The 23,436-nt window shown below is 56.3% G+C and overlaps 2 protein-coding genes, 1 long non-coding RNA gene and 1 pseudogene across 3 annotated transcripts in view; 3 read left to right on the plus strand and 1 right to left on the minus strand.

Annotated features, from left to right (window-relative positions):
- Window positions 1–23,436, minus strand: part of LOC107195614 — a 44,785-nt gene that overhangs the window by 11,987 nt on the left and 9,362 nt on the right. The gene's annotated exons all lie outside the window — the stretch shown is intronic.
- Window positions 4,346–8,591, plus strand: CLCF1 (cardiotrophin like cytokine factor 1). The gene is made up of 2 exons (XM_006911029.3): window positions 4,346–5,304; window positions 7,148–8,591. The coding sequence occupies exons 1-2, from the start codon at window positions 5,152–5,154 to the stop codon at window positions 7,640–7,642; spliced, it is 648 nt and encodes a 215-aa protein (XP_006911091.1). The 5' UTR covers window positions 4,346–5,151; the 3' UTR covers window positions 7,643–8,591.
- On the plus strand, window positions 15,736–18,948 carry POLD4 (DNA polymerase delta 4, accessory subunit). The gene is made up of 4 exons (XM_006911030.3): window positions 15,736–16,107; window positions 16,357–16,446; window positions 16,661–16,772; window positions 17,118–18,948. The coding sequence occupies exons 1-4, from the start codon at window positions 15,786–15,788 to the stop codon at window positions 17,140–17,142; spliced, it is 549 nt and encodes a 182-aa protein (XP_006911092.2). The 5' UTR covers window positions 15,736–15,785; the 3' UTR covers window positions 17,143–18,948.
- On the plus strand, window positions 21,147–21,265 carry LOC112479322 (annotated as a pseudogene).

A 23,436-nucleotide genomic window follows, 5' to 3' on the forward strand; every position in this document is an offset into this window, starting at 1 on the left:
CGAGAGGTCACCACCGCTGAGGGGGGAGGGCCAGCGAGCGGCCGCCGCGGCACGGTTCCCCCGCCGAGACCCTCGAGGGAAGCCCCACATCCCCTGGGCTCCGCAGAGTCCCCTCATCTCTGCTGTCCCCACCTTCCTTCCCAGCAACTCCACACTGCGCCCCAGAAGCCCCCCAGCCCCAGAGGAGCTCGTCCGGGTTTCCTCCTGCTCCCGGCCTGGCCCTGCCCCCTGGGGTAGGAGGGGGCTGCCGGGCGCGGACGGGAGGCTGGCGGTCCGGCGTGGCAGGGTCACGCCGATCCCTGGAGAGAGGCTGTGGGTGCGCAGCACTGGACACACTCCTGTCCGTTGCTCTGTGACCCTGGCCCAGACGGCACCTCCTGCTTTCAGTGTCCCGACAGACCCCTCTCTCGGGCTCCCAAGCACACGCTCCCCCACCGCGGGACACAGGGGGCACATTCCTGGACAGACCGGACCTGCTCCCTCCCACCCGTGGCTCAGACACATTGGCTGTCCTGGAGCCACGCACTCAACCAGGGGTAGAGATGGCAGCAATTGTCACCCAGCAGCCCCAGAAGTCTCCCCTCTTGCTGACTGCTGTTAAGGCTCTCCCCGCCCCCCCACGGAGCCCGCACTCCTGCCCCATTCACACTTCTGCACACTACCCTGCCACACCAGCTACTTTATTAGTGACACTTCACATTCCTCCCCACAATCCCACCTGCTCCTTCACACCCCGCTCCTGCAGGCTCCCTCCCGGCCCCTCCCAGGCCCTCTGGATAACAACGCCCATTCAAACTCACCCACACAGTTGCCTCGACTATTTCCTTCACTTTGGCCCAGCTCTCCTGGCTTCACCCCGCTCTCCCAGCCCACCCAGGCTCCTCTTGCAGCACCATCCCGAGCCCTCTCTCCAACAAAAGCCCAACTCCTGTGTCCGCACTGGTTTCACGAGGCGAGGCGGCTGTCCCGCCTGGCTGCTGCTTGCCTGGGCCTCAGTTTCTTCTGTCATTTAGGGCAGGGTGGGGGCTGCTGAAGAGGACAGCAGAGACAGGACCGTGTGATTCTGCAGGGCCACTTTACATGGCACATAGTGCAGCCCCATCGCCTGATGGGCTGGTGGCATAGCGAGGTCTTCTGACTTCTGGGCCCAGGTGTACCCACGCAGTAAGCCACTTCTCAGTGGCCTGGGGGATAGGGAACTGAGAAGAGGCTGGAAGGGAGAGAAGGAAGGGAGGGCAGGGTAACCAGCCCAGAGGACAGGAAAGTCCTGCTGTTTCTGCGGGGGAAGGCAGGTCGGGAGCTCCCCCAAGGGCCCTATCTCAATGCCTGGGTCTCATACCACAGTGGACACAGCAGTCCCCAAACTGCTTCGTTTCCCCAATTCCCCTCAACAGATCCCCTCCAAGGTCACCAGGATGCTGTCCTGCTCTGGCCTGAGGGGCGGGCTTTCCTTCTGGCCCCCGCACTTAGCCGCACACTCTGGAGCTCTGCGCTGCCTCCCTGGCTCCTCCGTTTTCGGCTGATTGCTCTGAGCCACCATCACCAGGTGCAGAGTCTCCTGGCTGACTCGTCCTACCCACTCTGACCATCCTGGCACACTGTACGGCGAGTCCCCCACCCTCACTGAGTGAGGTCAGCCTGGGGGTTACAGGCCAGGGACTGAGGGGAAGCTGGCTGAAGACATGCGTACATGGGTGTGCCTGCCTGCGCAGCCAGTCAGGATGGCGATGCGTGTCAGGGTGGCCGGGCACTTGCGTGGGTTGAGTGTGTGTGTGTGTGTGTGTGTGTGTGTGTGTGTGTGTGAGCATAAGGGGGGCCTCGGTTCCCAGGGCCCAGGGATCTGGATGAAATTAGGGGCTGGCCCAGGCCGGGGCCAGGATGGGGGGTGGGGGGGCTGCAGCAGGAAACGTGAGCTGCACTCATTAGCTCCTCACGTGCTCAGCCGGATTTATAAACACAGGGGAAGACGGGATGTAAACAATCAGTGGGCAGCAGCCAGAGGCAGAGCTGGGGGGTGCGGGGCGTGCTCTGGGCTGGGGGCCAGGACAGGGGGAGTGGGGCAGGACACAGCCCCGAATGGCCAGGTCCACCTGCACACCTTGAGCCTGGACCAACGGGAGGATGGATGAGGGCTCCAGGGTGCCCAGTGCACTCCCCCTCCCAGGGATGCAGGCGAATGCAAGCTGCCACAACCAGACCGCAGGTGTGCTCTGCTCCAGACGCTTAGAGTTTTGCTGCCTGAGATATGGGGACGGTTTGCCCAGAGTGGAAGCTGTCATAACAGAGGATAGAGAGCCCTGTCTCCTTTCTCCTCTCCTCCATCTGGGTTTCTGAGTCTCCTTCTCTTGTTCTGGTTCTCTCCATGGGTCAGTCAGTTGGATCCTTCTGCTCTCTCCCCTGCACCCCCCCCCACAGCCCCCAGCCTGCAGTGACAGTTACCTCAGAACTGAAATATTCCTGGAAACACCGGCCTCGTCTGGTTAATTTCATGAGCCGTTTTTCTGCCCAGATGACTTAGCTCTTGTTTATCCAAAGGCTTCTCCCCCTGCTGTCCCTGTGTAGGAAGGCAGTTCTCCCCAGGGATGTCCCACTGGGCCCAGAAGGGGAGGGGGAAAAACAAGACCCAGAGCTGGGTTCCTGACTGCCCCCACCCCACACACACACAGAGGGTAGGCAGACCCCCTGCCCAGAGCTCTGGCCAGCAGGGCTGCCCAAAGCAGGGTGGGTAAAGAGGCGAGCCCAGCTCCCAATTCCTGCTTCGGCCAGGACCCTCGGCATTGCCACTAACTGCGAGCGAGGCCAGACTCCATCCTGAAAGCCACCTCAAGGCTAGAAGGGCCACTGCCCACCTCAGCAGGTCTCCATCCTCCAAACCCAACTGCACCTTGTACCTGTAGGACCTTCGGGGTGACTCAGCCAGGTATCCAGGCTGAGCATAGCCCAAAGCTTCATACAGAGGAGAAGGGCTGGCAGTTGTCTTGGGATGTGAAGAACAGGGAATAGAAAGGCACTCAGAGTCAGCAAGAGCTTGGATGGAGAGGAAGAACGAGGAAAGGCGCACTGAGGAGGGAAGACACAGGCTGCAGGTGGGGGAGGAAAAGGCGAGCCCGTCTCCCCGGGGAGCAGTAATGTGCCTGACCCTGCTCTGCCCTAAAACACATGCGCACGCGCACACGCACACGCACGCACCCTACACCCAAGAGCCCTTCACCCGAAGGGCAGGGTCCCTGAGACTAGTGGCACCCCTACTTCCAAATGCCAGTCAAGCCTCTGAAAGAGTCAAGACTGACTACTCGGGACTGCGGAAGTTCCCACCTGAGCCCTACGCTCTGAGACACATTCTATACGATCTGAATCCTAAACCCTTCCGTGCTGGTACCCTCTCTAAACCCTGACCCAGCATTATGACTAACTGTAAACTTAACCTGGTCTTAAATCTTAACTCCAAACCTATCCTAACTCTAAGTACAGCCAAATTGTTAAACCCATATCCAACTTATTTCTAACAATCAAAACAACATATGTCATTGCAGAAAATTTGAAAGTATAAAATATAAACTAGAAGAAAGAAACCACTCATGATCTCACACCTACCCAAGCTCAAAATCCAGACTAGCCCTACTCTAAGTGACATGCCATGCATCACCCAGTCTGACATCTGAATCAACACATTCAATAAACCTTAGTCCCAGCCAACCCTCTGCCTGCCCAAACCTAACCACATCCCCCAGCTGGACGCAAACCTCAACCACACTCACTCAGCCAAATCCCAATAAGCTAACCTGAAACTTTAAAAGTAACCCAGTCCTTAATGCTAACCTAGCCCAATGCCAATTATAGACTTACCCTATTCTAACCCTAATTGTTTTGACTCCGTCTCAATGCCCGCTGAATCCTGACCCAGTGCTCTGGATCTTGGACCTCACCTAAAAGCTGAGGAAATCGTGTTTCCCAGCTGCCTATGTTTGTTCTCATAGCATTGAATTCTGGCCTCTGGCATCCAGGGATGCCCAAACTCTCCAGCACCATCAGCTGATAAGCCCGATTTATGAAATACATCCTCTCTCTCTCTCTCTCTCTCTCTCTCTCTCTCTCTCTCTCTCTCTTTCCTCCCCCACTCCTGCCATGCGATGTGTGTCCCTCTATCAGAACATCTGCTCAATTTCTCTTTCCTCTTTTTTTTTCATCTCAGCTTTAATACCCCTGGAATCTCCTTCTGTCTCTGTTATCCTCACAGAGGATCCCTTACTTACTAACTTCTATTTCACTGACAGCTGTGGGACAGAAGGTACAACCAGAGAACGGGGTTGTGCCGTCCACTGTCCATTTCATAGCAGTCTCTCTCTCTCTCTCTCTCTCTCTGCCTTCCTCCTTCCTTCCCCCACCCCTCCATTGCAGGCTGACTGAAAGGCCTCATTCAGGTCAAACTTTTCCCCATCCAAAACCTAGATAAGAATGGGGCAAGCCACAGGGCAGCCAGTCCCTGAGTGAATGCCAACTTTCCTTCAATCTAACCCTATCCTACGCTCGCACACCAGGGGTATCCTAGAATGTTCCTACCACTGACCACATGAGCCAGCCCCGTGTCCTTCAACCTGACCCCGTGGTCTCACCCCACACCCTGCCTCCTATAGCTTGACTGGGATGTCGTCCCCCTGTCCTCCTCGGGGGGCCTCTCTCTCGCATCCCTCCCAGGGAGACCGTTCTCAGCTGGCAGCTCTGACAAATGCTGCTTCCTACCCCTTGACTCTCCGCGAGCTGCAGTGGGACTAGGAGCCTGAGAGGAGGCTGAGGTACACCCAGAACCTGGGAATACTGATTCGTGTCCCTCAGCCTAGCTCTGTCCCTCCTAATACACACACATACATGTTGGCACACATACAGTGACTCCTAGTTGACACACAGTTGTACTCTCCAGTATCTACTGGTAGACACCCGCAACACATACATGCCTACACACACGCACATGCTCTCTTGGCCAAGAATGCTCCCCTCCTCCATCCCCACCGCCTCCCATCTGGCGTCCCACCCTCACCCCCCTCCCAGCCCAAGGTGGGGACAGACACCTGAGGGGCTGCCAGCTACTTCCTCCACCAGGCCAGGCGCACCTCATGCTTCTTGCCCATCCTGTCTGCAGGGGACTCGTGGGGCATGCTAGCTTGCCTGTGCACCGTGCTCTGGCACCTCCCTGCAGTGCCAGCCCTCAATCGCACAGGGGACCCGGGGCCCGGCCCCTCCATCCAGAAAACCTATGACCTCACCCGCTACCTGGAGCACCAACTCCGCAGCTTGGCTGGGACCTATGTGAGTATCCAGGGCGGTTTAGGGGTCTGGGAATTGGGTGAAGGACGAGAAGAGGACTTGGGGGAAGAGAGACAGAATGGCGGAGGGGTCCCGATGAGCGTGAGGTGATGAGGAGGGGCCCTTGGGCTCCAGGCAGTCTCTGTGTCTGGCCTATCTCCTGCCCTTCCCTCTTAAGTGCCCCCTCCTCCCCATCCCTGGCCTCAGGACTAGGCATGTGGGCAGGCCTCGCACCCGCCTTGGCCCATCGCCCCACTGGCTGACTGCCCAGCCGCCCGCCTCCCCCTGGGGGCCGGGGAAGTCTCCTCTGTTTACACCGTGTTGTGGTGTCTCTTGCACGGGTGGGGCTGGGTGGGGATGGAGGGCCCCACCTCCCAAGCCTGTGTTCCAGCTCGCCTCTGCCCCGAACCTGGGGCCCTGCTGCTCTGGACCCATGGGCCTCCCTTCTGTCTGCCTCTCCCATCCTAGCCGGGCCTCCTAGGGGGGCCTTGTGGGAAGAGGGCTGCAGGGGACCCAGGCCAGTAGCGGCAGGGGGCTCAGGGTGTGCATGGAAGTTCTGCCATCAGGATTTGGGGGCAGTCCAGAGGTGTTCTGAGAGCCCAGGAGAGGAGGAAGGAGGGTCGGAGTTAGCGAGAGCCACAGGGAACCGGCCCCCTCTTCCCGTCTTCCTCTTCCACATCCCAGACCCTACTCTGGAGCCAGGGAGAGGAAGGGGAGGAGGGCGGCGGGGGAGCTGGCTCCAACCCCAGGATACACCGAGGAAATTAGTTTGTCTCTGTGCTTGTCAGCGTGTGAACCTCCCCCTGGGCCCTTGCCTATCCCAGGCCTCGCCCCTCGCTTCTCCCTTTCTCTCCCAGCTGAACCGTCTCCCTCAGCCCTTTCCTGGGCCCCAGGCCTCTTCCCCGGGGGGCTGGCAAGGTTCTGTCCTCTGCCCTCGACTGTCTTGCATACCCTGCCTCCTACCCAGCTCTTGAGACTGCCTCCGTTTCCTCCTTCTGCATCCCCGCTCCTGTGGGCTGAGCCCTTCCTTGGGGAATCGTGAGTAGCTTCTGTCCCCAGCCCTTCAGCCGGTGGGACCAGGCATGTCAAGAGGCAAATGGAGCTCTGATGCCCACGGGCCCCTCTGCCTTTCCACCCGATTTCCCGTCTGGTTTCCCTGTGCAGAAAACCTCTGCCTGACTCGGCTACCCCCTCCAGTTCCCGACCCTTTTTCTCTCCTGGCTTTCGCTGCCAAATTTCTCGAAGGAGTGGTCTACACCCGCTGCCTCCACTTCCTCTCCACCCACTCACTCCTTAACCCCCTGCAATCTGGCTCCCAGGCCACTTGAAACGGTTCTCTCCCAGGTCGCCAGGCACCTCCTTCTTGCCAAACCCAGCAGTGTTTCCTAAGGCCCCTTCCCCTTGCTCTCTGTTTTACAGCCACTGCTGAGCACTGCTGCCTTCTTCAACTCCTCTTGGCTCTGCGCTCTCCTGGTCCACCTTCTACCTCTGCAGCCTGGCCTGCCGGGTCCTCGGTCCTCGGGCTGCTCTTCCTCTCTGCCCTGTCTCCGCGGCGGGCACCCTCAGAGGCTTGCGCACACGGCCGGTCAGCGAGTCCTCCCTGAGTATCTGCCGCTCACTTTTTCTCTTTCTACACCTCTGCCTGGAGAGCTCAGCACCCCCACTGCTTCAACTGTCACCTCCTTACAAATGACATCTCTGGAGAAACTTAGGGGAGGCCTCGCATGGAGATAGGGCCAGTGTCAGGGGACACGGGAAATAGGAGCTTTGGGGACAGGTGTCTCCTGGCGGCAGTGAGTGGGCTGTTCCCCCCTCCTTCTTCCCCATCACCCTCTCCTTTCTACAGCTGAACTACCTGGGCCCCCCTTTCAATGAGCCTGACTTCAACCCACCTCGGCTGGGGGCAGAGACTCTGCCCAGGGCCACTGTCAACTTGGAAGTGTGGCGAAGCCTCAACGACAAACTGCGACTGACCCAGAACTACGAGGCCTACAGCCACCTTCTGTGCCACTTGCGCGGCCTCAACCGTCAGGCCGCCGCGGCTGAGCTGCGCCGCAGCCTGGCCCACTTCTGCACCAGCCTCCAGGGCCTGCTGGGCAGCATCGCGGGTGTTATGGCGGCACTGGGCTACCCGCTGCCCCAGCCTCTGCCCGGGACTGAGCCCACCTGGGCCCCTGGCCCTGCCCACAGCGATTTCCTCCAGAAGATGGACGACTTCTGGCTGCTGAAGGAGCTGCAGACCTGGCTGTGGCGCTCAGCCAAGGACTTCAACCGGCTCAAGAAGAAGATGCAGCCTCCAGCAGCTGCGGTCACCCTGCACCTGGAGGCCCGTGGCTTCTGATCTCTGGCCTGTACCACCTCCTGTTTCCCCTCCCCCGCCAACCCTGCTCCCACTCTGGGAGGGAGAAACCTGTGTGCCAACACTTGTTGAGCCAGGAAACAGAAGCCATAAGCTTCTGGCCCTTCCCGGACTTGGAGGAGGGTGTGATGCAATAAGGCCTCCCCTCAACACACACTCCCCAAAGTTCTGCAGGTCTGGGGAAGAGGTGCAATAGGCCCTGTCCCGATTCCACAGGAAGTGATGCTCAAGGGACCCCGACATGTTTCGAATCAGTGCAAAGGCTCTCGCAGCCTCCTGCTTCCTGCCCACCACTTGCCAGCGCCCAACCAGCCCCTCAAGTGGCACTTCCAGGAAGCAGGCATGTAGGGCAGGGAGGGGACCACCACAGTACGTGCCTTTCTGGGGTCAAGCCCTTTGGCTGCCCCACTCTCCTTAGGTGGGTGTTGCTCCCCTGTCCCCAGTTAACTCCATACATCCAATTCAGGAAACAGACACAGTGGCAAGTCTAAACAGGAAGAGATGGGATTAAAAATGGAAGAGGTGGGGTCTGCATCGGAGGGAATACCGAAAGCAGAGGGGCAGAGACAGATCAGACCCGGGGGTCGCTAAGGCAATCGTGGCGCAGGGTGACAACCAAAGGACCTTGCTTCGAGTTTTCTTGCCGGCATCACAGTGCCTCCTCTCCGCCCCCTTTCCAGGGTATCTGTGGGTTGCCCAGCCTGGGGAGGGCAACCTTAGCCACAGCCACAAGGATTTCCTGAAAGTTTACATTGCAGTAGCATTTCGGGGTGCGGGGGGCGGCTCCCCCAGGCCCTGCTCCCCAGCCCCAACCACTCATGACTGTTTGTTGTATTAATATTTATTTATTTGGAGATGTTATTTATTAGATTATATTTATTGCAGAATTTCTATTCTTGTATTAACAAATAAAATGCTTGCCCCAGAAGCATCTCTTCTCTTGGCCTTGCCCCTCCTCTTGGCTCTCCTTACTTGTTCTCCGGGCCCTTCCTCTCCCCTGGCTCCCATGCCTGCTGGGAGAGCCTGGAAGCCCAGGGGAGATGCAAAGAGCTTGGGGGAAGAGGCTCTCCCCATCCTGTTCACTGGGAAGATGCACGCACAGCAGACTTCACTCCAGCTCCCTCCATCAATGCCAGTTCCCATAGTCCTCCCAAACACATTCTTGTCTGTAACTTATCTTCCCTCTCCCAGCCTTTGCTCGGTCCGCCTCACTTCTCTGGATTATTTTCATGGTCTCATAGGTCTGTTTCTCTACAAAGCAGTTCATCTGCCCCTCCAGGGCTCTTTCCAAGTGGTCAGCCCGTACATTCGGTCCTCAGAACCCCCTCCCGTGGCTGCCTTTGGGCCCCTTCTCCCCCTCAGTGACCTCACCTTCTCAATGCCCTTCATCTCCTAAGGAGGGCGATAGACCGCAGCCAAGTCACAAGTCTCAGCCGACTATTCCTTTATCTCCAACACAAGACAGCAGATTAGGCTGCAAGTGAATGGGATAGATGCTGTTTGAGGGGTGACCGAAGCTCAAATCCTAGTTTCATAACCTATTAGCTAAATGACCTTAGACAAATTACTTAGAGCTCTATTCTCGTTTCCCCATCTGTAAAATGGGGATATTAAACACCCTTATGAGGTTGTGGGAAAGGATAAGAGACAGCGAAGGTGAGAGGCTTGGCTGCAGCAGCAGCGATCGGTAACTACAGGTTACTTAGGACATGTGGCATGTCACGGCACTAGGGAAGAGCCGCTGGGTAAGTAAATGGGCTAGCTGCTCCCAGGTAATACATGGGCATTTGACAAGGTCCTCCTGGAAATGGTGCCCTTAGTGAAGGAAGTAACACATGATGGTGATGTCAATCAGTTGACATGTATTTTAAAGACTTAATTACCTGCCCAATCACTGTGCTAACACGTATTGGAACGATAAAAGACCTAACTTGGCTCCTGCCCTTATGGAGCCTGTGCTCTATCTGAGAAGGGAAGACCAGCTTATCTGAAACCACAGGGCACAACACCATGCACATGCACTCAGAGGTACGGACAAGTGGACGAGCCACTCCCAAGGGAGGGGCGGAGTGTAGGCACAGGAGCTATTGGACTGGCTTGTAGGTAGGGCAAGCCAGGCTCTGATGAATGTCCCTGAGTCACCCGGCCCAAGTTGGAGGGGTTCAGGCTCTTTAGGCAGGGACATTTGCCCAGGCATGGCCGGGGGCACCTGCGGGCCCTGCCTCCTGCCTAACAAGACAGAAAGGAGAGAGCATGTGGGCTGTCTCCATCCAGGGACAAAATGAGTAGCAGCCTGCTACATGTAAGGCACCAAGCAAAGGGCTGTAGAGAAAAATGTGTCCCACACTACAGTACTGTGAACTTCTTGGCAGATTCCGAGTCTTCTCCATCTGTTTATCTCAGCACCCGCTCAAGCGCCAGCCCCCAAAAAGGTGTTCAATTAGTGTGTTGAACAAAATAATCTGGAAAAGGGACTAGGACCTCCCTCCCCGCAAATGCTAGAATCCAAGGGAGAATTTGATTAAGTGCAGAAAGACCCAGGGAAAATACTGTGGAAGTCGAGGAAGGAGTGATTGCATCCAGCTGGGTGAGGGCTCTGCTGGTCTGGGGGCCCCAGAGGGGCGGCAGTGAAGTCTGGAGTCACCACCGCATTTCCAGTGCCTTGCGCACGGTTAAGTGCTTGTGCATAAATGCACAAGGTGGGATTTGACACCATTCTTGGAGGATGGGCAGGACGAGGGAGAGTTCAGTGTGTCTGTCTCCTGTTTAAGCAGGTAGTATCTTAAGCGCAGGCTCCCTGATTTATTCATCTTTGTATTCCTATAGCATTTTAGCACAGCACATGCACAGAGAAAAGTTCTCGACGATTTGATTTAAACTTACTTAAAGTGTGTCCAGACAATAGTGTATTAGAAGTCAAGAGAAGAGAGTTTTAAGGAGGCAGCTGATCGACAACGTCAGATGCCATAGAAGAATTGAGAGAATAGTATGGGGAAAGTCCCCTGGCTCTGGTAATCAGAAAGTCACAGGTGACCTTTGCAAGAGCAGCTGAGAGGCAGATACCAAACCGTGAGATTAAAGAAGAGGGTGAGAAGAAAGTAGAAAGGGTGGATATATTCTCTCAGGATTTTGATGGCAAAGGGAATCAATGTCTAGAGGGGGTAGCGGGAGCACGGAAGGTTCTTCGGTTAGTTGGTTTGCTGTTGTTTTCAAACAAAAGAGATCTAAACATGTCCGTGCCACGTGAGGGGTGGCTGTTGGAGCACAATGAAGAGACTTCGGGAATGGAATCAGGGACAAGCAGAGGAGAATCAAAAGGGTTGCTGGGCAGCCACATGCAACCAGGTGACATCGGCAAACACAACTCTGTTGTCAACGGACCCGTTTGGCATGGATCGTGACATTCCTTAGCAAGCCGGAGATGCCCAGAAGTGGGGGCAGAGTGGAGAAAGGGCATTTGCCAAGGCTGAGGACTGGCAAGGCAAGAATGGCAGTGAACCGTGGGGCAAGAGACTCTAGGGCCTTAGAGATCCTCTGTTGACTGGCTGTGAGCCGCAGTGCAGAGGAGGATGGGAGGCAGTGACCGAGAGAAGGGTGGGCAAGCACTGGACTTCACCCTGGCGAAGGATGCAGAGGGGTGCACCCTAAGGAGTAAGGCGGGGAGGCGGACCCAGAAGAGAGCCCAGAGGGGCAGTGAGTTCTCGAACTCTCCCCCAAATAGCTCCCTACTGATAGTGTTGCAGTGTGAGCCCCTCCCATGGATTTTGGCACTGTGGACCATGGGGCAGGTAGCTCCTGGCAAATGACAGGTCCTGAGGCTTTTCTGTGAGTGAGTTTGTCATTGCTTCTCCATCCACAGCTATCTCAGGAGAGGTGATGAGTTTTTGCTGGTTATCTTAGGTTCCACCTCTTAAGTACAGTCTTACGGTCAGGGGCCCATGCATCCAGAGGTCAGCCTAAGAACGTGGACTACCTGAGGTTCCGCAGTGTCATGTGGGGAAGACGTCGTCTCTAGAAGTCCTGTTCCCAGTAAGGCTGGGAAGGTTGAGCGAGAGGGAGGGAAGGCCCTTCTCCCTGCCACTTCCAGACAGCACAGAGTGGGTTAGAAATCTCATTGTCATCTTGGGTACCTGGTCACGCACCTGTGATTGAGAGGATGTGCACAGGATGGAGAAGTGTCACTTAGAGGAGGCACTTCCATGGGGGGTAGGAGTGGGTTCAGAATGGGCTCTGACGTGGGGTGGCAAAAAGATAGTCACACCTGGCCAGCTGCTCGCTTTTGCAAAGACTGACCCAACATCCAGGACTTATGGGCCCCCTCTGTATATGAGAAGTCTCCCCACCACCGCCTCTCTCTCTCTCCTTCTCTCTCTCTCTCTCTCTCTCTCTCGCACACACACGCGCATGCACGCAGGATCACAGCCACCCCAAATGGGAAAGGGCCAAAGGGGAGACCCTATTCCTCTTAAACTAGAGGGCAATGGCCAGTGACCCAGGCCTGGCTGAGTGCTCTGATGGGTGGCTCCCTTTCAGCTCCCCCCTCTTCTCTGGAGCCACAACTGTCCCTGCCTTTGTCCCTTCAATTCTTGAGCTCCCTGACTCAGCCTGGTTCCCCCAATTTCCCAGCAGCGGACAAAGCCCTTGTCAGTGGGGTGAGGGCGGGGGCAGTCAGAGAATACTGTGAGCTTTAGAACCAGAGATCTAGCCCTTTCCTCATCTCAACCTTCAGGGTCCCTTTGCCGCCTTAGTTCAGAGGTCACCTCCAGGCCCCTCCTCAGCTTGCCCTGATCTCCAAGGCCTGGCTGATGGGTGGAAACTAACTAGGACCTTCCTCCCAGCTGGACAAAGTCTGACACCTGGTGGCCAAGGTGAGGAATGGCCAGAGGGCCCCTTTTCAGAACACCAAGCCAGGATGGCCAAGGGGAAGTAGTGGGAGGTTTAGAGCGGGTGGTGGGGACAGGACAAAAGACATATCCAGTGGCAGAAAGACCGAGACCCAGGAGAACCTTTGCCTTCCACCAGGCCCCTGCCCCTAAGCCCGCTAGGCCAGAGAACATGGAGCAGCAAGAGGCAGGAGTCTGTGAGGGTCGCGAGGGACTAAGAGCTGCTGCCTGAAAGAATCTGGCCCGCAGGATGGGGAACGAGGCCCAGGGTGTGTGCGTATGGCTGCCCAGAATCCGCAGCTCAGGGTGGGTGGCAGGGCCTGAGGGCCTGAGGAGGGGGGTGCTGGGGAGAGGGAAGGAGAGCGGGCAACACCCGTAGCCCGCTGGGCCCCAGGCAGCTGCTTCCCTCCCTCCACCTGTCCCCACCTTCCCACTTCTAGCTGGCTCTGCCTACAAGCTCCATCATGAGCTGGGGGAGGGGAAGGGGCTCTCAGGGCACATGCGCAGTGCCGAGGCCCCCATCCTGCAGCATTGTCTGAGCTAAGCCAGGCCTAATCCCCCTTCCCCGTGGAGCAGTCCCTGGTGGGCCTCAGCCCTCAGGGAGGTTCTGGGCTCTTGTTCCAGTTCTTTTCTCTCCTTTTCTCTTGAGTTCCCCCAAGGCTTTGGTCTTGGCCATAAAGCAAGGACCTTGAGTGTTTCCAGGCCAAGGTGCAAAGCTCAGTCCTATCACCAGCCTCTATGGGTCAGGGCAGACACAGGATCCTGGGGCTGGGTCTCAGGAAAGTCCCTGAAGAGGAGAGAACTCAGATCTTTGGCTCGGCCCTCGAGCCTGAAGCCTGAACTGGGACAGCCCCCAGGATAACAGTTTGGGAATGACCAGAAGGCTGCCTGAGCAGGGCAGGGGTTCCAGGACTAAGGTGATAGGGGCCAGGCAAGGGTGCGGAAGTAAAGAAGGAAATGACCCATGGGTGGGCGGCACACTTAGGGAGCCAGATGCCAAGAAAGGGAAGAATGCCGACTGGTCAGGGATGGTTCTAAACCCCGGATGACAACACCTCTGAGCCTTGGGGCCCGAGCCCACTGCTGTCCGACCGGGAGAGGAGCACAGTGCTGCCAGTGGAGCGTTCCCGTGACGCTGGGCCAGAACGTCAAATCCAAGATGCCTGCACTGGAGCTGACTGCCCCGACTCTTTTTCTGGGGGCTGGGGGAGACAGGCTAGTGGGGCCTGGGCTAGGCAGAGCTGGGGACAGTCAGCAGGGACAGTTCAGACAGTGCTCACAGAGCAGGTCGGGGTGCCAGAGGGGAGAGGCAATAGGCTCAGGCAGCAGAGGGAGCACTGTGGCCGCCCAGCGGCACACCCCATTTCACGCTCCCTGGGCGGTGGAAGGGCCCCACGGCTATCAGCTTTCAGGGGTGGGAGGGACCAAGAATAAGGAGGGGTCTACCCCACCCAGGGGGCTCAGGAGGTAGGTGCCACACACCTCTGGGAACGCCCTGGGGAGGGGTGGTCAGCCCCATACAGCCTGGACACCACCGCTCTGTAGAGCAGAGCGCTTAGTGCCTCACTGGACCCCACACCTAGGCCCTTCCTGGGCCTGGTGGAGAGGGCCTCCCTGCTTCCCGCCCAGCACAGCAGGGCTCCGTCCCCCTGAGTGTGGGCCCCACTTAGTCCAGGAGGCAGATAGGGGGATTAGATCAGGCCCAGCCCAAACAATGAAGCAGGGAAGGGCCCTCCAGCTCCGTACAGCCACCCAGGGGCTCAGCTCCCCCACTCAGCCCTCCTCAGGAAGCACAGGGGACAGCCAGGTGGGAGGAGGTCCCTGACGACATGGCCTGCTCCTTCCCTTTGGTGGTCCCCTCTCACGGGTGTTCTCCAACCTCGTGCCCACCCTCCTCCTATCCCTGAGCACCCAGACTCCAGGGCAGTGGGAGAAGGGGAAGGCAGCAGCCTCCAAGCAGGCCCTTGGGCTCCTGGTGGGAAGAACCGGATGGGATCTCAAGAGGCAGATTAGAGCTGGGCCGTCCCCGTGCGGATTCCCAGACTCCCACTGGCCAGCACTTCTCTTGCTGCCAGGAAGTTGGTGAGGGGGAAGTGGGTGTAGGGGTGAGTCAGCTATGATAGGAGCCCAAGGGACAAAGGTCATGGGCAGAGAATTGAGACACTGTTTACTCAGCCTGCCTCCTCCAGGAGGTCTTCCAGGGCTATGCCAGCTCAAGGTCCAGCCATCTCTGACCCCGCCCTTCCCCTTCTCTTGTTGGTTAGGAATTTTATCTTTGTACTGACAGTGTGTATGTCCTATCTGCCTGCCCTATTAGCCTGGGAGCTCCTGGGGGACATGCAGGGGCTGTGGTTGAATTGGAGCCCCACAGTGCCTGTGAGTAGTAGCACTTACTCTGTTCCAGAATCATTTTATATCTATTCTAGTTGAGTGAGTCTGTGGGAAAGAGCTTAGAACAGAATTTGGCACACTGTAAATGCCATATAAGCATTAGGTTTATTGTTGGTGTTTTCTGCTCACACTCACATTACTGTGAGACAGACAGGGCTGATTTTGCTATGAAGAACTGGGGATCCAAACACACTCTGGTCTCCTGCTCAGTGTGGAATCTTCCTGACTCGAAAGGCAGTCAGGGGCCGGCTGTGGGACCCCAGGAGAGCCGACAAGGCAAACGTTTGCCTGGACTAAGAGTGGTTAGTATCTCTGGGCGCAAACGGTGAGAAAGAAGCTTTCGAAACCCATGGGCTCCTCCAGTCAGCTCTCCTGGGGCCAGTGGGGATGGGGTGGGAGCAGGGAAGGGGGCTGGAGCAGCCCAAACTCTCTTCGGACCTCCAGACCTGCCCCCACAGTGTTCTGTGGGCCAAGAGGGGTGCGGGGGGGGGCGGAGTGGAAGGCTCCAGCTGGGCTCTGGGGAGTTACAAACCGGCCACGGGGATTAGTGAGGCTGAAAAGAACATTTGCCTAGGAAGGGAAAACGGGAAGTGAGAGGCTGAGGATAACGCTCTGTAAGTCCCCGGAGACCCACTGCAGGCCAATGTGGGGGGGGGTGGGGGGGTGGGGGCGCGGGCAGGAGGCGGTGGTGCAGTCTGGGGCATTTTGACAGGTCCCCACCCCAGCCTCACCCCTTCTCCCCCAGAACACAGCTGCAGCTACTACCCCGCCCCCTCTGACTGCGCTGCCTGCCATTGGCTGGAGCCAGGCCCCGCCCTACAGAGGCAGCCAGCCATTGGCTTAGGTCTTTGATGTTTGCGTACTTGTGGGCAGGGGGACAGGCGTCAGTCCCTGGAACCTGCGGACTTCCTCTCTGCTTGTCTGGGTCATCCTGTCTGCCTGTTGCTGGCCCCGGGCTTGCTCTCTGGCCCCAGCCCTCTCTCACTCTCTCTCTCTCAGCAGCTGTCTCTCTTGTGCCCGCTGGCTTCTCTCCTTCCCCGCAGTTGCCTCCTTCTCCGCCTGCCTGGGTGGCCGCCATGGGCCGGAAGCGGTTCATTACTGATGCCTTCCCTGTAGTGAAGAGGAGGGAGGGCCCCGCTGGACACTGCAAGGGGAAGCTGGCATCAGAGCTAGGTCTCTGAGGTGTGGGGGAGAAGCGGGAGGAGTGGATGCCAAGGGACATGGGACGTGGGCAGAAGTGGGCAATGCAAGGGGTCAGTGAAGTATGTCGTCTACTTCCTACACTAGGCCTGGCAGCAAAAGGCAGAGGCAGAGGAGTGGCGAGGGCTGGGGAGCAGTGGGACAGCTGTGAGGTGAGGGGCAGGGGACCAGCCCTGAATGGCACAGGCCTGGGCAGGCCTGAAGAGCAGCTTGTCATTGCAGGGGAAGAGCCCCAGCCCCTGAGCGTGGAGGAAGTGGAGCTGGAGCTGCTGAGGCAGTTTGACCTGGCCTGGCAGTATGGGCCCTGCACAGGTGAGAACCCTCTTAGGCCCCAGGGACACATTCTGGAGCCAGTCCTGTCACCTACATGTCTCTGAAATGCCCCCAAGGCCCTGCCTGACCCTCTTGGGCGCTGTCCCCGGAGATGGGAGTGTAGCGGTCCCAACACGCCCCTCCGCACACATTCTCTAGCCCAACTCTTCACTGCCCCCTGTGAGGCCCCACTGTCTTCTTCCCACCCCGGCAGGGATCACACGGCTGCAGCGCTGGCAGCGGGCAGAGCAGATGGGCTTGGAGCCTCCCCCAGAAGTACGCCAGGTGCTGCAAACCCACCCTGGAGATCCCCGCTTCCAGTACAGGTCAGAGACAGGCCAGGGAGGGCTTTCAGGGAGCCAGGGCCTTCTCCAGGCACCACCAGCCTGGTGGCCCTGGGTAAGGACGCCCCTGACCTGACGGAGAAATGGATGCAGGCTTGGGGGTCTTTGCTGAGCAGGCAAGAAAATTCTATGAGGTGCCTGGCTCGGGAGGGCAGAAGGTTGCTTTCATCGTATCTCTTAGCTAACGGTGGGGGAAGCGTGCACACAGGCCCACGGGACTATTTAGTACTGAAGGGCTGGCCAAGAACTGGTGCTAGTGAAATCAGATCGAGGGACTTCACAGACTTCCTCTGGTTTCTCTCGCCCCTCCCACCCTGGTTTGCACAGCCTCTGGCATCTCTATCCCCTCTGAGATACCACCTAAGACCTCCAGCCCACTGCGTGAGAGCCTCGGGATGTGAGTGAGAGCCAGTTGCTGCCCGTCAGCTCATCTCTGCTGTGGAGAGCGTCTGGCAGGAAGGAGTCGCACAGGGAAGGAGAGAGGCTGAATCTGGAGGTCTCCAGCTCTCCATCTAACCAGCAGGCTCCCGGAGCCCCTCTGGGAGCCCCTCTGAGAACCGATGAGTGCCTTCTGCATGAGAAGTGATCCCTGAGGGCAAGGACCTGGCCGGGACCTTTTGATGCCTGCCGCATGCCTCCCTGACCTAAACTGCAGTCCTAGGGATGGTGTAGCAACTTAGGCACAGCCACGGCACAGCAGGCTCGGTCAGATACACTCCTACCCAAGGCTGGGAATCTGAGGGCAGAACTGGCTAAGCTCACAGAGCCAGGGGTTCACTAATGCTTATCAATAAAGAACAGAGCCTAGAAGCCTGAACACCAGTCCCTTAATGTGACCTTGAGTGGGCTAAGAGCACCCAGCAAGCTGATAGTTGGGAGAAAGCCAGCACCATGCCGTTTTTGCAAGGTGCATGCGCCTCTGCCACTGCCTAACCTTAGACCTGAGAGGGAGAAATAAAGACACCTTAAGACCATGGGACATGTCCTGACAAGAGCCGAGCAGCCTCTGGCGCCCCCTGGTGGCATACGGGGAAACCACTCTTTAGTTACCCTCACTGACCAGCCAGAGAAAACCTATCAGACCAGCCACCAAGCCTTCCCCGTGTTCCCCACCTCACGAAAATGGGTCCTTAGTCAGGGGAGCATCCATGAGGCCCATGGATGGCAAAGTCCAGACAGACTTACACATTCCCAGCAGGTACCTCTGCTTCCCACATGGCATCTAAAGCAGGGGTTGGGGGAGGGTTTCAAATCACAGGACCTGCTCAGAGATGGCCCCCATCTGAGGGGATTTGGTAGCAAACTGGATGGTGCTGGGGATGGAGGAGAACTGGCTGGAGCTAGAAACGATCTTTAGGGGGCCCTGGGACGGTCTGGCATGGAGACCGGAATCAGTACTTCTCACATGGTGTCACCTTCATTTGCTGAATGAGCCCTCCATCCGGGGCAGACAGAGACAGAGAGCACTTGGACTCCTCCTAGAGAGTGGCCAGGTGGTCTTTTTAGCCTCCATTTTACTGAGTACTGATCATGTCTCAAGGACTTTGAATGGTATAGCTCTATCCTCCCTTAGAAGTCTTCTAGGGAGATTCTACAGAGAGGGAACAGAAGTCCAGGAAGGTTGTGCCAAGGTGCCTGGCAGCACCAGCAGGGCCGTGGCGGGGCGGAGGCTGGGTCCATGCACACCAGGCTCTTCCCGTCCGCACCACGCCCTGCTCGTCCGCCAAGCATCTGCAGGTCCTCTTGAGTGTTTTTAGTGGTGAGGAGGTGGACAAAAACAGACATGTAAATACTATGTCAGCTGGTGGTCAGTGGTCAGCAAAGAGAGTGCCAGAGAGGCTGGTCAGGGCAGGCTCTCTGACAGGGCGGCCTTCAAGCAGAGAGCCGAAGGACATATGGGAGCAAGTCTGTCACCTATGTGAGCACTCCAGACAGAAGGAACCACAAGCACACCCTCCCCGGGGCAGGAGGGTCTCCAGCCTGGTCAGAGGGCAGAGGGAGCGAGGGGAGTGTGGGGGAAATGAGGCCAAAGAGGCAGCAGGTTGGCCCCATAGGGCCTTGCAGGCCAGGACAGGAATCTGGATTTTATTCTGAGAGGAAGACATTGGTGGGTTTGAAGCCAATAAATGACATAATCAAGCATATTCTGAAAACATTACTCTGGCTGTTGGAGAACAGTTTGTGGGGTTGGGGGAAGAAAAGGCAAAACCACTCAGGAGGCTATTGGGTCGACCTCCTGAGAGGTGATGGTGATTTGGACCAGGGTGGGGAGATAGAGGTGGTAAGAAGTAGCCAGATTCTGTATTTTGAAGGAACTGACTGACAGGATTTGCCGATCAGCTGACTGTAGAGTGAGTGAGAGAGAGAGAGAGAGAGAGAGAGAGAGCGCGCGCGCGACAAGCCAAGGATAACTCCAAAGGTTTTGGCTTCAGCAACTGGAAGAACAGAGTTCCCATTACTGAGATGGGAAAGATTGTGGGACGGGCAGGGTGGGGTGGGAATCGAGAGCTCACATTTGACGTCTGTGACACATCCAAGCGGAGATGGGGAGTAGGCAGTGGATACGCAAGTCTGGAGTTCCAGGAAGAGCTCTGGATTTGAGATCTAAGTTTGGGCGTCTTTTAGATGGCATTTTAAACCATCACTGTGAATGAGATTACCTGAGTGAGTACAAGAAGTGGTCCAGGGACAGCCCCGGGGCCTTCTGTGCTTAGAGGCCAGGAGAAGAGGACATGCAGCAAAAGAAACAGGAGTGGCAAGACTGGAGGACGATCAGGCGAGGGTGGGGCCTGGAAGGCCTGGGAGGCCTGGGCAGAAGGTGTTTCCAGGTTTCACATGGTAAAGAAGCCTGAGAACAGCACACTGGACTTGGCAACGTAGAGGTCACCGGAGAAGAGTAGCTTCCATGGGGATAAGATGGGGATAAGAATGTCCTGGGGTGATGGGGATAAGAATGTCCTGGGGTGATGGGGATAAGAATGTCCTGGGGTGGGCTCAGAGGGAATGGCGGTAGAAGTGTAAACAAAGAGCACGCCAATTCTTTAGGGACTTTTGACTGTAAAGGGACCAGAGAAATAGAATGGTAACTAGAGGGGTGTGGGACTAAGTGAGGCATTTTTATTGTCTTGTTTTAGATAGAGTGATGTTACAGCATGATTACATGGTGAAGACAGTGAGCCAGTAGGGAGGGCACTGGGGAGGCAGTTGGGCGATGGAGGTCTTTGTGAAGGTGGGAGGGGCCGGGACTAGTACAGAGGAAGAGGACGGCCTCCCACAGGCACCTCCGATAGGAGCATCCGCTGTGGCAGGAAGGGAGGCAGAAGCTGTGGGTCTAGACGCAGGGAGTGGGGATACAGTTGGGGGTGGAACATTCGAGAATTAGACGTTTGCTGAGAGCCTGGTATGGCCAGGAGGGATCTGATGTTTACTAAGTGCCACCTGTGTCGTAGGCCGAATGCTTATCTAGTTGACTCCCCAGAACGACGTCATTAGGTAGGTATTATTCATGCTTCACAGATGAGGAAACTGAGGCTGAGAGGAAAAGTGACTTGCTCAATCAGTAAACTTCAGGGTCTAATTCACGCCCAGGTCTGTCTTCCACTCTACTACCCTACACCTGCACCCCACCCGCACCTGTGCTCCGGGTGCTTAGGATGATGTTGAAGAGATCAGACCTACCCATGTGGAAAGTTAATAAAACTGTAATACAAGAGCTACGTCTGGGCAACTAAAAGTGGTGTGGACATGAGTTCTCAGGACGGACAGACCGCCATGTGTTCAGAGGCCCTGAGCACAAGGACTGCCACCTCCACTGCACTGGGACTACCCCTGCCTTAGCTGATCCTCGCCTTGCCCCTTCTACCCGCCATGCCCCTGCCCCTCAGACCTCTCCACTGCGGAATGAATGCACACTCCGCCCTAGGGCCGGTGGGGGGCGGGGGCCAAGACACCTCCACTCTGAATACTCTCAGTAGTTGTGTGTTTGATCTCAAAAACCTTTGGTCAGTTTCACATTCTCCTCCATGACACGTCTGGATATAAAAATGAATGAACTTATCAAGTAAAATGAACCCTCCACGTGTGCCATGTGTGCCATGTGTGGCCTATGGCGGCTTCATGTGCCCTGACACACCCACCACCACCCAGCCCAGGCTGAGCAGCATTGCAGAAAGCACCAGATGAGTGTTCACTGGAAGGAAGAGGACGGTAAGTGGCCCTGGACGGGTACCGGTCAGCAGAGAAGAGCATCCTGGACTGAGAGACTGAGCTGAGCAAAGGCAACAGGGAGAGGTGGATATGTGCACCCAGGGGAGAGGTGTGCAGCCCGCAGCAGTCACTCTGTTCAAATCAGTGCAAGTCTACGGCCATGCCACCCTGAACACGCCCGATCTCGTCTGATCTCGGAAGCTAAGCAGGGTCACGCACAGTTAGTACTTGGATGGGAGACCACCTAGGAAGACCGGGTGCTGTAGGTATAAAAAAAAAAAAAAAAAGAAAGAAATCAGTGCAATAACAAACTAGCACATCGGTGCTTACTATGTACCCAACACTGTTCTAAGTGTCTTTTATCCTCGTGGCAACCCTAGAAATGATTATACTTTTTTTATAAAGCAATTTTAAAGAGGAAAGTCAGACACAGAGAGGTTAAGTACTTGCCTTGGGTCACCCAGCATATGTCAAGAAGTGTCATATGGTCCCAGAGTCTGGCTTCGGAGCCTACACCCATATCATGTGGGATGATGCCAGTGACACAGGCTGGGACCAAACACAGGGTCTTGAGCCTGAGGAGTTTGGACTTATCTATGGTGATGAAAGCTCCTGAAAGTTTTTGAGCAGGAGAGAAAGAGGATTAACATAATCGTTCTGGAGAATCTGTCTGGCCAACTATGAAAGAAAGACTAAAGGAAGAAGAAACTGGCAGGCCGGAAAACCAAGTGGGAAGCTATTAAATATTCAAGACATGGGTGCTGGGACCCTGGATTAGCAGACAGAACGGAAAAGACAAAGAGCTGTATAAGAGATTTGCAAAGGAAGTTGGCAAGACTTGTGTTTGGGAAGGGAAGAATGGGAGGAGGCGTCGAACATGACTCAGGTTTTGAGCTTGGGTGGGTGAGACAATGCTGATGCCATGGGTGGAGAAATGGAGACGGAGGCTCGATTTCATGCATGTTTAGTTTGAGATGACAGCAGGTCACCCAGATGGAAATGTCTAGTAGGCAATGGAAACCAAGAGGTCACGTCTAGCAGTGAGGTCTGGGGAGAGTGTGGTATCCAGGGGACAGAGGGGAATCGATCACCGGCACAGAACTGACACTTGACCCATGAGCATGACAAGTTCCTTCAGAGCGTAAAGGGAGACGGGAGAGGGTGCGAAGGCAGGACCAAGGAGGGCGCTTGGGAAAATTCTCTCCAGAAGGTGGAGGACCAGCAAATGAGAGGGGACAGTGTCAGAGTGGCAGGGGAGTCGAGGTAGAGCAGCGTCCAGGAGGTTCTCGAGAACTTCACGAGCAGTAGCGGCTGCCCAGATATCAAAGGTGTCATCAGGAGGACGTGGAAATGCCACAGGAAGGCTTGCCCTAATCCTGTCTCCACATTTCCTGCTTCCCACTGTCCTCGTTTTGTAGTTCTCTCTGGCATCCCCAGCTGTCATAGTAACTACCAGGGCCACACCGATTCATTCTTTATTGACTCAGGTGTGGCAATATTTACCCACCCTCAAACTCAGACGAACTCACTAAGTATCGTGAAGGCTTAAGGAGCCAATTTACCAAGAAACTCAAGTAAACAAAGGAAGGGAACACATCTGAATGGGTCTAGAAGTAGATCAAAGCCACAGCGGCTCCATGCAAGGCGACTCTGGATTACCACCACCTCTAGGATGGACGGGATTCTCAGCACGCTTGCCAGTTTCCTCTGCAGGCAGGTCTCCCGTTCAACCACTTTGGTCCTAAACTAGCAAACAACGACTTTGTGCTAGTTGTGGGAAATGCGAGTGATTAGAACCCCATCCCCAAGCTCCAAGAGCTTCCCGGGATGGGAGAGAGAGCGAACGCTGTCACACGACCAGTGTGAACTTGACACTGTAGGAACTCAGATTTGAAGAACGAGTGGGGGTTCCCACAAGGTGGCCAGGTGATGCGGACTATGTGTTGAGTCCTGGATCCTTCCGAACCCTCCTTTGAAGGCAAAGACATTTCCTAGAAACCTCCGCTGGGGTGGACGCCTCCTCCACCTCGCTGGAAGGTTCTGATGGCTCCTCCTTCCTACAAGTCCTACCCTTGACTTCATGCTGTTTCTCTCTGCGCCACCTTCCCTAAGAAGAGTTACGGCTCCTTCCTCCGCTCCCCACAGTAATCTCCGTACGTTTTATCATCGCACATCACGTTGCTACAACAATACATTTCACTGTGTCTACTGCTAGAGTACTTTCTCCTTTCTGTGTGTCCCTAGCACAGGGCCGGCTACACAGTAAGCACTCAAGCGGACAGAACCTTCCCACTTTACTCACACCTACTGTTCGGTCTGTTGCACCTGTCCAGCCCATGAGACTCATTTAGCTACCAATTATGAAGGCCAGTCCCAAACTCCAGTGAAATCTGGTCTCTAAGTCAGTTCACCTGGGGGTTGTTTGGCCTGGGGAGCAGGA

The sequence above is a fragment of the Pteropus alecto genome, unplaced genomic scaffold (genome assembly GCF_000325575.1).
Source record: "Pteropus alecto unplaced genomic scaffold, ASM32557v1 scaffold43, whole genome shotgun sequence".
NCBI lineage: Eukaryota > Metazoa > Chordata > Mammalia > Chiroptera > Pteropodidae > Pteropus > Pteropus alecto.